This window comes from Actinia tenebrosa, unplaced genomic scaffold, assembly GCF_029948245.1.
Source record: "Actinia tenebrosa isolate PJP-AT-01 unplaced genomic scaffold, QUT_ActTen_1.0 PGA_scaffold5__44_contigs__length_20552954, whole genome shotgun sequence".
Lineage (NCBI taxonomy): Eukaryota > Metazoa > Cnidaria > Anthozoa > Actiniaria > Actiniidae > Actinia > Actinia tenebrosa.
Window position 1 is genome coordinate 15,916,973 of NW_028292582.1, and position 16,835 is coordinate 15,933,807.

Consider the following 16,835-nt stretch of genomic DNA (forward strand, 5'->3'; position numbering starts at 1 on the left):
CATTCTAAGATTTTGCGCCAAATTTAGAATTTTAGTGTTAAAATAAAATGGTGTTGTGTGGAGATGGATTCTTTCCTGATGAAAGCGTACGACAGATGCAATATTGGAGGAACAGAAGAGGTAAGTTATGCTCGAGTTTCCTAGCAATGCGATTTTGTTGACATGCTGTATGAGATAGTAAAATCTTGCTTGTTTACTCTCTAACATGCGCAGGAAAAGCTATGGTTGTCATCATTTTCCAGTCATATCAAGAAGAACATCTTGAAAGAAAATAGTTATCAGAACTGTACAGATCTTGCTCTTTTGATCCTCGAATGTATTACATCCTTGATACGAGAAAAGACGCGAGATGATGGTGATGATGATAATAATGATGATGATGATAGTGGTCAAGCTATACCAGCTTGGAGTCAGTATCATTTCATGTCCATTGAATCTTTAGCCAATGAGAAAGAAATGTGTGCTGGTCAGTTAAATGGAGATATGTTGAATGGCACTCAGTCTACAGCAAATCTTGGTAATGTGTTTATTTATAGTGTATTTATTCAATATTTACTGTATTTTCTCTATTTAAGGCTTATTCCTTTTCAGTGATTTTGGACTGGGGGCTTATTAAAAGATAGCTTAATAAATTTCCTGATCTTTGGAAATTCATAATAACTTTTGTTCACTATATTGACAGGTGAAATGACTTTCATAGGCCTGCCAATGGAGGACTACCGCATGTACAATATTTTTTTCAGTCTATATGGCAGGGCTTAAAATAACGGCCAGACATCGAACAATGTCCAGCCAGAATTGGAACTTGTCCAGTCAAATCCTTGTATTGCCAGTCATTTTGACCAGTATAGTTAGCCAGAAATTAGGTGTGAGTAAGCTAAAACAATTTTGTTCATGGTTTTCTTAGTTTCACTGTGAGAGGTAGTCTAATTATTAAAAGACAACTTAATAATAAATATGTGTACTGTATTTGCACACAGATCAAAAGAGTTCACCACCAACTGTACCAAGTTTTCTTATTGGATATTTGAAATGGTTGCCATCTTCTTCAAAGACCACTCCAACATGTGGTACATTGTTTCTGGAAGATAATTCATCTTATCTACCTATCGAAGTTAGTAATTTTACTGCAAATAGCAATTGATCTTTCTGCTTAAATTCAATGTATACTAAGCAATTATTGGATGAGGTTGAGCATGATAAATGTAGATTCTGAGTAATATCAAGACCAAGGTTGTGCTATCTGCTAAAGGTGTAGGCTGTAGAAATAATTAACTACGACCAAATTCAAAACAATGTGAAAACCAAATTCGATATATGTTTTATACATTTTGTAAACTGAGAATGAATATTTGGTTTGCTTTGCTTAATATCTCCAATATGACCTTAAGAAGCAGAATACATGTACTGTGGTTGGTAAAATGCATAATAGTGGTAATATTGGTATGTGCTGCAGATGTTGAGGAATAAATGTATGGCATTTGGGTTAAGTTGGAAAACATGCAAATGCTTGATATTTGTGTAATCTCTGTGTGTGGGATGGATGGGGGGGATGGGTGATTGAGAATTCATTGCGATAGAGATTGATCGAAAACGTATGTCAGAACATTGAAACTACAGTGTACAGTACATGTATCTATTGCATATGAGTGCTACATGTATCTCCTTTATTTGTTGTGCATACAGATTGTTACTGCTGATATCAAGTGGTTAAACCAATTGGTTGTATTACCAACCTGGACTTTCATTCCTGTGCTCAGCAGCTCTAAACATGGTCAGTGACAATAGTTTAACTAATTTCACTAGATTCAAAGTTGCTGGTATCGTGTTGAACTTTAATTTCATTAAAGAATTTGAATACTATTGCTGGGGAACATTCAGGTTATTATATGACTCTTACTCACCTTGAAAATAGGATGAATAAAGCTTATAAGAAATATTGATATAATTGATAACTGTACTATAAATTGCAATATACTACAGGGACATAATATTGTTTGCTGTAAAAATTAAATATGACAGAAAAATGGTAATGATATTACAATGTAGTTTAATATTAGATGTAAATTCAGGGCATCATTCTTGTAATAGAACTAAATATGTGATGCTGTTAGGGCCAGCAAGTTCTTCTTGTCAATCACTTCCATCCAGTGGATACATTGAAGCCACTTCAGGATGTTCTCCAGTAGTCAAAATTCACAAGGAGAGCCTTGAACCTATGCCTGTTTATACATCAGTGTCTGATTACCAAGAATGTGAGAGGTAATAATACAGCTATAAGACATTATTTCGCCCAAGCAATCAATTTTTTTAAAAGTCAGAGTTGTTTGAATACAAGAGGGCTACATGTACATGGCAGGAACTATTAACTCTCTTATCCATGATAAGTAATACAGAATACACTCAATTGAAGAATCGTTGTCGGGTTCAGAAACATAGAACATAGAAGCTGAGACCGAAAATGCACATGTGCCATTTCGGTCTCAGCTTCTATTTTATATGTTTCTGAACCCCACATGAACGATTCTTCAGTTGAGTGTATACAGTATGAGTGGCCATGTTGTGTCAGATATACAGTTTGTATCAGATATATAGTTTGTATATCGGATACAACATGGACACGAATACTGTAGATTGCTTGTCAAATGTCTTGGTAAGTTCCTTTGTGTTTCACTAAAGTTTTTAAAATTATAGTGAATCTGGCCAAGAAAATCCAACTTAAAGTTTATGCAAATGAACACAATTTTGTATCAGATTTATAACACTCTTCACGGCCGTGATTGCTGTTCGGTTTTCATCATGAATTATTAATGAGTTTGACAATTTACTATACTGTATTTTTCTCATTGAGATAAATTATAATATGATGGAAAAATGGCTGTCTATTTACGTGAACATGTCTTATTTATATGTTGGAAATGGACTACTTCAATGATGGAGTACCCATTTTGAATCACAATAGGCAAAGCTTTGTTACAATAAAGGTGTCGATTGAAATTAATGGTTCATAAAAAGAAAATATGACAAAAAAAAAAAGGAATTTAAAAATATGGACAGTTCCACGACTGAGGAAATTTCTCAAACTGTGGGGTCGTCATTTCAGCATATTTGTTTTGTTTCTCCCCCTGGATGACCCATAATGCCTTACAATCCAAGATGGCTGCTGCATCGTCGAAGTAGTCCATTGGAGATCAACTTCCATTTGCTTTTGGTTCGTGCTTATAATCATTTATTTAATTTCTCAACAGAATCAATAAAAAAGCAAGTCTAAACCTACATGGCAAACTGACAGCAATAAGTCCAGTACACAGGTAAGAATAGAAGAGGTATAGTAAGTCTCTTTTTGCCTGAGCATAGCAGCCCCATGCTCCCTACTAAATTATTCCATTCTGGAACTGCATAGTCAGTGTCATTTACAGTCCTTTTTTGTGGGACCCCTCACTGCTGTAAGATGACTGAACCTTCTTTTGCATACATGGGTCCAAAGTGCTCTTTTAACAGGCAAATATGAACTTTAAGAGTAACCTTTCTCCATTAGAACCAGATTTTTTGAATATTTAATCTCGAATCCCCTGACTGATGTTCCTACAGTACTTCATTGTTTGCATTATTCAAACTATGTGGAAATTAATTTAGTTAATTAATTAACTACCTATAGTTTTAAAATTATTATAACATCACATACCTACTGCGATACTAGTTTAAATTAAATATGTTTTCATTACACAGCATTGCCAAGAGCAATCCATTCTTCTTCATTCAGTTGACTTGCTCAGAAAGGCAAATAAGCACATCAGTTGTTGTGCAGGTTTGTATGGGCAGCTACTACATGTTAAACTAATTTCAAAATGGCCTTCTTTTGCAAGAGTAACACTTACTGTACTATCCTTTGTCAAATAAACAAACCTATAGAACTTGATTAAATAATATGAATTCAAAGTGCTTTTTTTTGTGAAGAGAAGGAAACTATATGGAGAATATACAGGGTGTACCAAGTCGGTCTAGTCAAATTAATGGCATATACTTGGCCAATAATTAAATAAGCATTTGATTGGTCCATTTCAACAGCAATGCTCCTAAGGCCCTGGCTAAACGAGGAAACAAGTTTTCAGAAACATGTTTCCCGCGCGCATGTTCCCCGATGATTCCAAGTTTAGCCACAAGCGAAACATTGCATGCGACGTGCAACAAATTTTGCTTCCAAGACGTATGGAAACAATGTTTCCCAGTGTTTCCCAATGTTTCCTCGTTTAGCCACGAAAGTCAACTTTCTAAAAGTTCGTTACTTAGCAACGCTAGCTCTATCTTGAAAGTGCGCATTCGCTAACTGATATTGAGTAAACATGCTTCCCGATGTTCCCTGACAGTTTTGCCACCTTTGGAAACATTTAAGAAAGTATGTTTCTGGAAACATGTTTCCTTGTTTAGCCAGGGCCTAACATCGTTGCATTTCCCCATACAGGGATCCCAGTTTATGAATTGGGTTAATTTTCTACATCTGGAGAAGGAGTACATTCTTACTGATGTGTGTGAAACAACGATGAATAAGGTAAAACATGATGACTTCAGGTTAATCCTTTGTTTTTCTGGCATAACATTGCTTCAGTTCTTTTCGTATCACTGTAGGCACAAAGAAACTGTGATAACACACCCACGGGGAACACAAATTCATTTTGTATATATGACATTGATTTATCCATGTTGTATTTTGTGTTATTTTTGACAAAGCAACCTGAAAATACCGCGAGAGAAACTCTATTTTGTCTTAAGTCATGTAAATTTGGCGGGAATTTTGTGCCCAAACGCGTTGGGACTTTGGCAGCTTTACCAAGAGACTATAATCATGGTTTCTTGGAGGTCTCTTGGCTTCACTTAATAACAATTAAAAATAATTATAAACTAAGAATGATAATTCTTTATCAAATATTTCAGGGAACGAAAAACGAGCGCAAGATCCTTGCCTGTACCAAGTCATCTCGTTTCTTGGATTACCGGCCAGAGTATCATTCTACTGCACAGAAAAAGAGAAAACTAGGGGAAGAAATTCTACAGAGCAAAGTTGCAAGTGTAAGTATGATTCATGACGTTGAAAAAAGATGACAGTTGCGTCTTCAGTGACCAATAATTAAAATGTGGAATGATGAAGAAACCGGCCGAAGTTAGAATAACTAGTCAGAGGAGTAGTTTTTAATTCTGAACCTTTTTAAATAACCAGAATTACCCCAAAAACAGAGGACTAGTGGACTAGTTTTCAATACTCCCATTTCGTCTTTGCTCAGTCTTAGCCTCGATTGTGTACATTAACAAATGTGTTCTTTTCTTTTATTAAGTTTCAATGTACAGTAAGAATGTACCTACTACGGAACAATACGAGGTGATTAAAATGCCATGGGCTGTGCTTGAATACATGTAGCTGAATATTATGACGCACAAACGAGACTAGTACCCCATTCACACCAAGGCTTAAACATGTTTAAAAGTGGTTTAACTAAACAGGTTTGGAAAACTATCTACGAACACTGCACAATATTTGGTGAAATAATGCATGTAAACTATCCTTTGTCTTGCTGTGACAATATTTTAGAAAGTTTCATTATATTGTAGGTTTCCAGTTTCTCAATTTTTTTCCTAATGAAAACATAGTTTAACTAAACACGTTTAGGTGTGAATGGGGTATAAGACTGAGCAAAGATAACTCGAAACTGGAGTATTCTGAACTTTCTTAAATAACCATTGCCCAAACAACAGAGGACTATAAGACTAGTTTTGAATTCTGAACCTTCTTAAATAACTAGAATTACCCAAAAACGAGGCGGCTTGTATTTTTCCTTTCTTCTTTTACCCTTATTTTTTTCTTCTGGAATATCGCGGTTTGCTCTTTTTTTTTTAACATTTTGCTTCTGCAAAATGCCCCTTTAATTTCTTAGTCAGAAATAGTCTTATAACCAGTGAATATTAATTGCCTTAGATTCGCTCTACCGGGGGCCAGTTCTGATGTTATGTGATGAAATTTCTTGTAGCGCAGTTCATCACTTTTCTGAGGATTTAGCTTTGTTCAGATTTTCAATGTATGTCATATCGTACTTGTTTTTTCTCCAGAGCTCGGCAAAGCGATTTAAAAGAGAGAATGAGCATGTGCTAACTGATGATACCTCTGACCAAGAAAAGAGTGCATCAAGGCTCATGAAAACAGAACTGTACGAGCCTTTGACAATTTCCTACAAAGTAAGATACATATAAAAGATGCATTAATGTTATGAAGCAAAATTTAGTTTTTGTAGTATTTCGACAACAGTGCGATATGTTGGTTCATTTTTAGGCAAATTCATATCTTTGTTATAAAAATAATTGATAGATAGTTTATTATCCTACAGATGGTTATGAGCTATTTGAAATTTAATTTATCTGTGCCAGTAATGTTTTGAATATTAAATGATTACTCCTCGTACGTCACAGCATTATCATATGGTATGGAAAGCCCTTTATAACTTCAAGAAGCCGCACTCAAACTATAAAATCTTTTCGGGTTATTCTTACTCTATGTAGAATCAATACTGTGAATATTGTCAGAAGCGTGATAAAAATGGATGATAAGGACGTTTGACTTTAGTCTTGCGCTGCTAAGTAGAAGCGTTCTTTCCTTCTCGTAAAAAAGAGAAGTACATTCTGCCAAGCAGAGTAGACGTATGTCTTAAATGCTGTAATATATTTCCGAGCCCATCCCACACGGCTTACCGCCTCATCTCTCATGTACTACTTTTTCGTGGGATTTTACCAGCTCACTAGATACACCGTGCTGACGAGGCCCAATACAGGCCGAAACAGCTGTCCACGGTTTCTAGTTGAGCTGGCTCATTTTTTACGCTCTTTAAAGTTGTGAAAGGCCCATTGGCCCTCTTCCTCAGTCGTTTCATACAAGGCTGAAATTTACCTATTACGCATGTTCTTATAATATTTTTCAGGGCATCATCACCAAGTCTTACCCACAGCTTGAAATGGGGACGTACGAACTCGACAACAAAGTAAGGTAAGAGAATGAAGGCATACTTTATCTTCACTCAGCTCTAGATTTGATTTGATTCGAGGATTTTCTCCGGTTTCCTAGTTTTCCTCTCTCTCTGCAAAACCTCGTAACAGGGTAAACACTTTGATCTATGAGTTAGCCGCCGCTCTGGCTTATAACAACTATGAGGTTGTTTGCAGGATTTCATAAAATTTATAGGCTGGAAGAGATGTTGCATGTTGCATACAAAGCCCGAACTGCAATACGGGCTATGTGAATACAATCAGCGAAAGGTCGCGACAATATGCCGGAATTTTCTTTAACGTTTTCTATACGTTTTTCGTTATAATTTCTTCTGTGATGACATTGTTTACATATGAATATACATTTCAATATAAGTAAGCAACACAAAGGCAACATGCAACAAAGCCTTCAACTTTTTCGCTTTAAATAGCTGTATACTTCAAGGATCAAAGGATGGGGAATTGGCCTTCTGTGCATCTGCCTAAACAACTTGATCAGAAACCGAAATTACAAAAACAGAAAATGAAAAACAAATTAGTAGTGAGTCCTCGAGCCCGAGTGGTCTATTGACTCATAGGCCATTAGGGCGAGAGGAGTAATTATTTTAGTCAAATTCAACTAGTCGGTCGAAAAATACATAGATGTAACAAGTTGTGATTTGAAGTGAAATCAAATGTTTTGGTTTTCAAAGCCGGCACTTTTCGATACTATTAGGTTATAACTTATAGCCTAGTAGTAGCTCATCCAATCAGAACGCAGTATTGATAGTTGGATTTGACTAATACAAGTTAGATTGACTATTGACAATTGACTTTTCTTCAGATTGTACACAGTCCATCAGCCCTGTCCGCACCATGGTCGTGGATTACGGGATGGTGCTGAGGTAGCTATAAACAATGTGCATCTGGTAAAGAAAGCTAAGGTATTGTATTTGTTCAATTCAGATTCCACAACTTCTTCGTAAGGCCCCTTGGATTTTGGATCCCTTGGATTTAGGATTTTATGCCACAAATTCTCCTTGGGAACCCCTGGAATGACTTTCGAAATATAAAATATCCTTTTTTAATATACTTTGTCTTTCTTCTTAGTCTGTAGTTGGTTTGTGTTGTTGCACATTCAGTACTCTTCGTATTTCACGGTTTTCTCTCTTGGCATCTGAATGGAAGGTATAGTATGCCATTGTTTTGAAATAGTTGTCGTATCGTAACAAGAGTTTATCATAAGATTAGTTTAATCCGCTATGCTGATGTGTTTTCTGGGGCATTACTTTATACAAGGAAATCATGTTCAGGAGAATGACGGTCTGTAATACTATGTACTTACTGACTGAGTGGGAGGACCGTACGGGATAATATTTGGCTCGAGGTGATGCCGTACAAATGACCGAGAGCCAAATATTCTCCCGTACGGCCCGACCTAACTCTGTTAATAAGCATTTAATCAATTGACCCTAAATAAAAAAGATATTTTAAAAGTTGCAAATTATGTCAATACGGTCGCAGGCTTCGAGCAAGTCAAAGTCGTACGGCCCTGCTCACGCCATCTCCCCAAAAGTTTTTTTAAGAGCGCGCGCCCGGGCAGATGCGGGTCATACGATAAAAACTATATGTACGAAAATATTACAAAATTTGCCATCGCCCACCCGGGGACGCATAATTTTTACAGCTCCATTGTAAATAAGTTTTAACTTTATGGATTCTGTGTTAAATAAAGTTTATTATAGTCTACACCACGACGACGACGACAACAACAGCAACAACAACGATAACAACAACGACAACACCAGCAACAACAGCGCTAGCAATCCTATAGACAGAATGCAAGGGCAGCAGTGAAGCCCTTACTATATATATATGTACTATAACATTGATTCTGGTCATGTTTATTTTTATTCTCACAGCCATCAGTTTTTCCAGTCAGTACTCTCATATTACATGGTCAAAATCTATCTTTACCAGACTACATAGACTTGATACAGTCTAGTGAGAAACTCTCCCACATGTTTTCGTCAATATTCAGGTAGGAACTAAGAAAGGCTGCTTTTGATCTCGTCTCATGTGGCGCCCCAGTCCCACAGTCCAGGTGGTGTAAGAGATGGTTGACAAACTTTCTTTGGATAAGCGAATAAACACTAAAAATGCTTTTCGCAAATTAGACAGGGGTTTTCAATCAAACTAACATACTTCTCTATTTCCCTTTTAGACCAAGCAGCTTAACTGGATATTCATCAAGTCAGCAGCGAATGAGGTAAAACACTGCCTTTTCATATTCAATAGCATTATATTAATAGTTGTTTAGATCGACATTTAATTACCACTCATGGGTGGACGGCTTACTGCCTAAAAGGTTTCGCAACCCGGCAATTGATAAGGCAGCCGATTGATCGAATTAGAATTTAAATGTTAATTTTTCGTGGAGGGATATGAAAACCGGAGAACCCGGAGAAAAAACCCTCGAAGCAACAAACAACTCTACTCACGTACGATATCGAGCTCGGTGAGAGGCGGAACATTAGCAGCGCATGCGTTAACAATCCTGGAAGCGTTGCTTAGATACCGCATTATGAACTAGAACTAGTCCTTTGATTTTCTTCGCTCAGGTCGTCTGCAGATCGAATTTGCTTTCTCCACCTTTATTCTGATAAGATCAATTGAATCGATGATTCTGTATACTGGTATTAAAAGGCAGGCTCGTACCCCAGATCGCTACTCTTACGCTGTAATTGATCTCGCGCTGTAGTTGATGAGGGGGATTTAGTGAGTTCGCGGTGTATAAAGGAAAGGAAGGAAGAAAAAAGCGTCACTTTTTCTCTCTCCTTCCCAAACGTCTTCGCGCGCAGTAATAAAAACGTGGTGACGACTCGTTAGGAGTCTGTAGTAATGGAGTTGTCATATAAAGATACCAGTATAGTGTGGGTTTTATCTGTTTATAAAACTAGTTTGTGCATCCACTAATTTGTGAACAATTATTGTAGTTCTGGTGCGATGTTTTTATTTCCTTGTAGTTCAAAATCAGAAGTACATCGGAAAGTACCGAAGAAAGAGTCGGTCATTACAAAACTCCTCAACGCCGCCAAAGCTTCGACGTCCTTTTGCGACAAACCAAGAAATATTTACGGAGAATTTTTTGATCACCCGCACTCTTGTAATCCAACGAGACACGGTTCTATAAACTTACCATCCATATACACTATTATGGAGGTTCGCGATATGGTGATGGAGAAGAGTAAGGGTGTTGCATGGCGTTCTGGTACTAGCGATGCTAGTGGTGGATCCAATGAATGGCTATACCAGATCATACCCAGCAAGGATTTGTTAAACGAATCAGTAAGTACTAATACTAATAATACTTTTTATGTACAGCTGTGATCAACTTGTGAGAAAGCCTGGAACGAGTACAAATATCATGCGATATTCGTAGTCTAGGTTATTTTCTACAGTAAAAGAAAAACGGTTTTCAAAAATGCTAGTTCAAAAATCAATGTTGAAGCCTTCTTTTTGGGAAAAAGTAAGCTCAGTTGCATAATAAATAACTTATTAGACATTTTAGGGTGGAATACGAGTGCATTTTTTCTCGTCTTTGTGCAAAATATCCACCCGCGTATTCTACCCTAAAATCAGGGTTCGTGCTACTCCTTAAACTCCTTGAAAACTACTAGCATTTTTGCTTTGATCATTACTTGCATGGTTCTGAAATAGATCTAGTCAGAAAGATTAGAAAATCTGAAAGTCGGCCATGTGAAACTACCTCGTAAAACCTTGGCATATTTAGCTGAACATACTCCTTGAAAATTCATTTTTGGGTCCTTGAATAGTCCTTGAATAGTCCTTGAATCTTAAGTGTTTACCTCAGCACGAACTCTATAAAATGTCTAATACGATCTATGTATTTATCTCTTGCCATTGCTTACACTCGCTATTACGACACCCAGCGACGGTCCCGATGGTGTCGGCTGTAACGATAGTTTACTGTACTTATAACAAAGTTAATAATGATACTCATTTTCTTAGTTTGTCATAGGATGTCTAAGAGCCTCACCAACGACTGGCTACCTTAAGCTATACGACCGAACTGGTAACATTCCTCTCCTCATTGCAAAACCGTACAGAAATGGGGACTCGGTGAACGAAGATAAAAGTTTGATGGATTACAGAGGTTGCATCGTCAAATTAAAAAGATTTACAGCCGTAATCGAACAATTTCGGAATTCAGCGTATAATAACTTGTCGGGTAGCAAAAAGACTAGAATATATTTTCAAGCAAAGATTGATGATTTGGAAATTCTTTTGAAAGAAAAGCCAAACTTAAGCAGAGCAACAGGGCATTCAGTCGTTGAAGCTGAAGGCAAAAATAAAAGTCCAGTGGAAGCAAGTCAGTATAACACGTCGACTAACTGTCAATTCAAAGAAAACAATATCAAGAAATCATTGATTGCAATGGATAATAATAATGAGCCAATGGAAGACAACGCTTCGACATCACATGTTTCCTTGATCAAAATACCTGACAATACGCAGGTGTTCATGTGCAAAGCGCTCTTTCTTGTTCGTCATCGAGAAAACCTTATGCTGAAAAAGAAACAAAGGGTCTTTTACGCATGTGCAGTGGACATCAAAGTGCTAGCAATCTCGAGCTGTGAGCAAGTAGAACAACACCTTGGCCATGAGCAAGGTCTTGGTTCTAATTCTAATTCTAATGACTTATCAGAGTTCACTGTCAAATGTAAAAGCATTGCCTTGCGGCTGCAACATCACAGTGTCTCTTGGTATCCCTTTCTTCTTGACGGATGTTTTTACATCCTGGAAGAAAGTTCTTCAAGTAAAAAATCTTCATCCATAACAAAAGCTATGAACTATACAAGTAAAGCCCTTCTTGATGTCACGTCATCCATGGATGTAAAGCAGGTTTGTCGTGCTCAAAACATTGGGGAAGAAGAAAAGGGAAATGTTGGCAAGGCAATGGAAGAAGCAAAGGAAAGATTCATGTGTGATGAGGATGACAAGATACAGACTATCCAAGCTATATTGACTTTAAATAAAAGCGAAGAATCAGATTATACGATCAAAGCTCGGTAAGTCTTAGATTTGGCTAATAGTAATATAGACAAGAGTGAGAGCGCGGCACAAAGGGAAGATGAAAATGTGTCACTGCTAAATCACGAGCTACTTAACATTCTTCTAAATAGTTTTTAGCATTTTTCCAATATGTTTCAAAAAAGCAATAAAATATATTTCAGGGACGTAGACAGGATCCCACGTGACACACATTTTCCATTGGGCCTCTTAAAAAACCCTGCATGTATATCTGAATACAGGTCTGAATTGCAGGTCATGTCAAATGTACCACATATGATTGTTTTACCTTAGCAATTTTTTATTAGAAAAATCATGGCTTATGCTCTATTTCTGAAATATTTGCTTCGCTCTCAGGGAGGAGTCTAGTACTAAGCAGGTCAACTTCAGAGGGCGGATTCTAAGCCGTGAACTGCGCATGTCAGACATTACTTGTCAGATGTTACGTGGTAACAATGTGCTAGTGCCTCGCTTTGGTCCATTACACGAAGCAACAGTTCAGCAATTGGAAGTAGGTTTTGGTTACCTTGGCAACAAGAATGTGTTCCTACGCTTACAGGATTTAGAGTCACCCAATACTATTGACGTATATATGGATTTAAGTCGAGCTTCGTATATTGATGGACTCATTCCAGGTAATGCTTGTTATTAATACATTAAGTTATTTGTGTCGCATAACGTAACGCCGGTATGGTGTGCTTGAAGCCAGTGTCGGAAAGCCACCAGGCGTTAGAAATCTTGCGTGTACCGCCAGCAGTCTTTAGTGCAAAGCGGGTTTATAGGTGTTATTAAAGTATAAAGAAGGGAAAAATTAAAAAGCAGTTACTACGAAGAAAAAGGTAAAGTGTACAACAAAAGCATGTAAAATATTTGAAAGTAGTATATAATAGTCTCTAATATTATCGTGTTATATTATCTAAAGGAGCTGTGATAACCTGTCGTCGCTTCCTAAGCAAACTTTCTCGTGGAGGAAACATTTATTGTTCATTCGATGCGTGTTCTTCGTTAACAATTGACGAACCAGCCACTGAGCATCTTGCGCCTTCAGTACATAGGGCCAGCAGAAGCAATTCAAGAGCATGCTCATCCGAGAGTTTAATAAAGCAACCTCAACTGAGCAGCGTTCCTCAGCGACTTTTGATTGACTTTGTCAAATGCGAGACATCAGGCAGTCGTATACACACCATATCTCAGGTACGCTGTAGAGTTACTGCTGTACAGAAAGTATCGCTGCGATGGCAGTGTGCCAGGTGTGGTCACGTGATCATCAGAGAGGAATGTTCACAAGGGTGTGCTAACACAGGGGGATTCACGTTCTCTGCCGAAGCAAGGTACTTGCACAACTTTTATTATGTTTGAATACTGGGAATTATTGCTTTACTCTCGCAGTATGGATACCCAAGTGCCGAAAAAAGGTGTCCGTAATTTAGAAGTTTCCTTAATATAGAGGTCGGGTCTATGAAACAAAAAATGTATGGTGACCCACATTTGTCTGGTTTGTAACGAAAATAGGAAGTCGAGTGAAACGAGGGGAATTTTGGGCTACGAGAACTTATGTAAAATATAATGTAATAATAATATTGATAATATTGATACATATTGATAATATTTGTACAGATGCCTTGTGGAAGACGGCACCGCAGAAGCCATGTTGTACCTATCACAAGACACAATACCGTTTTTATTGAAACTATCCCACGATGACATGTCTAGGCTTAAAAGTCACGCACTCAACGTAGGAGAACTTGTCTATCAACGTTACAGCTATGGAAATGACAGACAGGTAAGGTTGCTGTTATCCCTCTCCATTGATCACTTAACAGCGTTTCCCAATCACGAAATTTGCTAACGCGACAAAATAAGGCATTGGTGGACTTCATTTCTATAACAATGTCGGGAAACACCCAAATCGCCTCGATTGACGTCTACCAAAACCTACTTCTATTCGTCGTGACGGGAAATTGTACGACTTGGCGCGTGTGATTCAGAAGCGCTGTAATGTATTACTTTAACTGGGCGGTTTGTTTTGCTTCTGGAAAGGAATTTGCTACTTATGGAATCCCTCTGTAAATCTTGCGCAAAAACGTCCCTTTAAAGCTACGTCAGACCACAACTCTTTGAAAACGTTATGCGCAACAGTTGCACAGCTTGTGCGGGCCTTAAGGCTACCTGTATTATCTATCCACTCTGTTAGTTAGAACACTAAACCACAATCCAGGTTGTGGTCTGAACCTATTGCTTCAAACATTTATTTACTAGCTTGGTAGACGTATATCTTTAATGGGACATTTCTCCGCAAAATTTGAAGATAATATTTTAAACAATTTTTTTTTGTGTGGAGCGGGGTGGTTGACGTCCCTCTACGTGTCTTGAGTGAAAATGTTAGCATCTGCGCTTCCATTCACCTGCCCAAATTTCGAAATTGAAATGATGAGTTACAATAAGTCCTTAAACTCCAACACCAGTTTTTTGATTTTTAAAATGTTTTATGTTCTCATTCTGGAACTGAGTAATGAAAGAAACTTTCCAGCTGCATTTTGTAATAAAGGTACTTATCTTGTCATTCTTTCATTTTAGGGAGACGCTTCACACCTGGTTTCAAGATATGCCGATGCCAATAGAATCCTTGCAGATCACTGTTGTTCGTCAGCAGTCAAGAGATCTATCAACATCTACTGTAAACACTCAGGAAGTATGATGAGTAAACCTGAAGTCGGCCAGACAAGAAAAGGTAACAAAGTAAAATTGTAGTTTGATTATTAGGCTATGCGTAAAACTCAAAACCCTTAATAGACCCATTGCATGTGACGTCAAAGCAGCTGGATTTGGAGGGGAAAAAATAAAAGAATTTCAATGTCCTGAGAACTGTATGCCCTTCAAATTGAGCTGCATTCCTACGTACTGCAAGGGGTTTATTGGTTAAAGGGGTATGCATGCAGGAATCACTCTGATGAAGCTAATTGAGTACATTTTAGTAGTGCAGTGTGGTTTTGGCGTTTGTATAACTGGCTAGTCACATTTTAGTTTAATTTAACAGATCAAAAACAGTTTTCCGTGTTTGACACTCTGATCAAAACACGCGGGATGTTGAGAGAACACGAGAGAAGCGTAGCGTAGGAAACCACGACGCGTAGCGGAGTGGTTTCCAGCTTCTCGAGTGTTCTCTCAACATCCCAAGTGTTTTGGTCAATGTCAAACACGGAAAACTGTTTTTTTATCTGTTTTATAAAATAACAAACGCGCCAAAAAACGAAAAAAAGGGTGACGCAAGCGTGTTTTGATACCCTCATCAAACATGGTTTTCGACCAATCGTAGCGCGCGTTCTATCCCAATTATTTTGTAATTTAGTTTTCAACATGTATTCCTAAATCACCAAAAAGGCACTAAAAGACAATATTCGAACAGTTTGTCAGTTGGATTTCATCTACTTCAATCATAAAAAATCCTGTCCTTGTAAACATCTGCGCAAGGGGAGGGGAGGAGTGATAAACAAATTTTCCAAAATACAGCTATTTCAAAAAAAAGAGATAACTAGCTAAAAACTAGTGTGAGCTGCGTCGGTGTTTCTAATGAAACAGTAACGATAAAAAGGTAAATTATACACCGTGAAAAGATGAAAAATCTAGCTAGTCCTTAAGTCAGTAAGTTTTTTCATCTTTTCACGGTGTATAATCTACCCTTTTAAAAGATTGTTGAACGTTTTTTTTTACATATTGCCTGCATGCTGTAAGTTGCAACAGTCTTGGAAAATTTCTTCACGCTCTTTCGCCGAATTATCTTCCATAGTGCAGTTCGGGCTTGTTATGGAACATGCAACGGGGAACATGCAACAAAACTGACCTTATCTAAAGAACAGCTCACAAGATCGACAACTTGTATTCAGATTAATTCCTCGAGACAAATTTAAACCGGTGGTAACACACTTTGCAACAATATCACACTCCATAGTTCTAATATGGCGTCTTCGATTACCACATCTCCGAACATTTCCTATACTAAACCTTTCAGCCAGCGGTTTTGTTTTTAGTGTAACCAGGTTGGTTAAACTTGATTTCAAATTGCAAGCAATGTTACAGCTATTTTCACTCGATGAAGTTTGTTGCGCGCGATGTCGCAAAAGTATAGCATGACTCAACTACTGAATATTGCATGCAACAATGTTGCGCCGTGTGTCTGCACGAGGATTTAACATTTTGAAATTAAAAGCTGGTAGCTGTATTTTCAGCCACAATAAAAAGTTATTTGAATCACGAACCGTTGCATACCTACTCTTATTCTGCAGGATACGACACAAGGCCTGTTATGATCAACCAGACCGAGTATTCAACCTTAATTCTGCCCAAGCTTCATCTGAGAGCTGTTGACATGGAAGATATCAACTATCAGGAAGAAATAACGTCTTTTGGCTGTTCATGCGAAGGTCTTACAAACAAACACATCCTAGGCATTCAGTGCTAAATAATCTCTTTCCAATAGCCTATTTGTTATTAGGCTGCGTTCATTATGTATGGCAGTGGGGGGGGGGGGGGGGGGGGGGGGGGCAGGTGAAATTGAGGGGGGATGGGGAAAATTTTGGTAGGGAAAAGGGGGGGGATGGGCAAATTATCAGAAAAATGGGGGGGGGGGGGATGCACAATTTTTGGCAGAAGCTACAAGCCTTGCTTGGGGGGGGGGGGGGGGTCGTATTTTTTTGCTTCCAGCCTTAGACCCTACTACAATTACCACTTGGTTTCTG

General features: G+C 37.9%; 1 protein-coding gene across 1 annotated transcript; it reads left to right on the forward strand.

Moving 5' to 3' along the window:
* Positions 1–10: 10 nt before the first annotated feature.
* LOC116299626 (CST complex subunit CTC1) lies at positions 11–16,610 on the forward strand. The gene is made up of 22 exons (XM_089038111.1): positions 11–120; positions 214–517; positions 981–1,114; positions 1,687–1,774; positions 2,115–2,262; positions 3,249–3,311; positions 3,730–3,808; positions 4,463–4,549; positions 4,933–5,067; positions 6,100–6,225; positions 6,963–7,027; positions 7,850–7,949; positions 8,116–8,193; positions 8,928–9,046; positions 9,230–9,274; positions 10,032–10,353; positions 11,038–12,098; positions 12,457–12,734; positions 13,022–13,430; positions 13,717–13,882; positions 14,677–14,830; positions 16,383–16,610. Exons 1-22 carry the CDS (start codon positions 64–66, stop codon positions 16,556–16,558), a joined length of 4,194 nt encoding a protein of 1,397 aa, XP_088894237.1. The 5' UTR covers positions 11–63; the 3' UTR covers positions 16,559–16,610.
* The last annotated feature ends 225 nt before the right edge of the window (positions 16,611–16,835 follow it).

Excerpts from the sequence above, each read along its gene's own strand:
- LOC116299626 (XM_089038111.1), top strand. The coding sequence starts at position 64 with ATGGATTCTTTCCTGATGAAAGCGTACGACAGATGCAATATTGGAGGA. Across the intron at positions 3,809-4,462 it reads GCACATCAGTTGTTGTGCAG|GGATCCCAGTTTATGAATTG; the intron begins GTTTGTATGGGC and ends TTCCCCATACAG. Across the intron at positions 8,194-8,927 it reads TCTTGGCATCTGAATGGAAG|CCATCAGTTTTTCCAGTCAG; the intron begins GTATAGTATGCC and ends TTATTCTCACAG.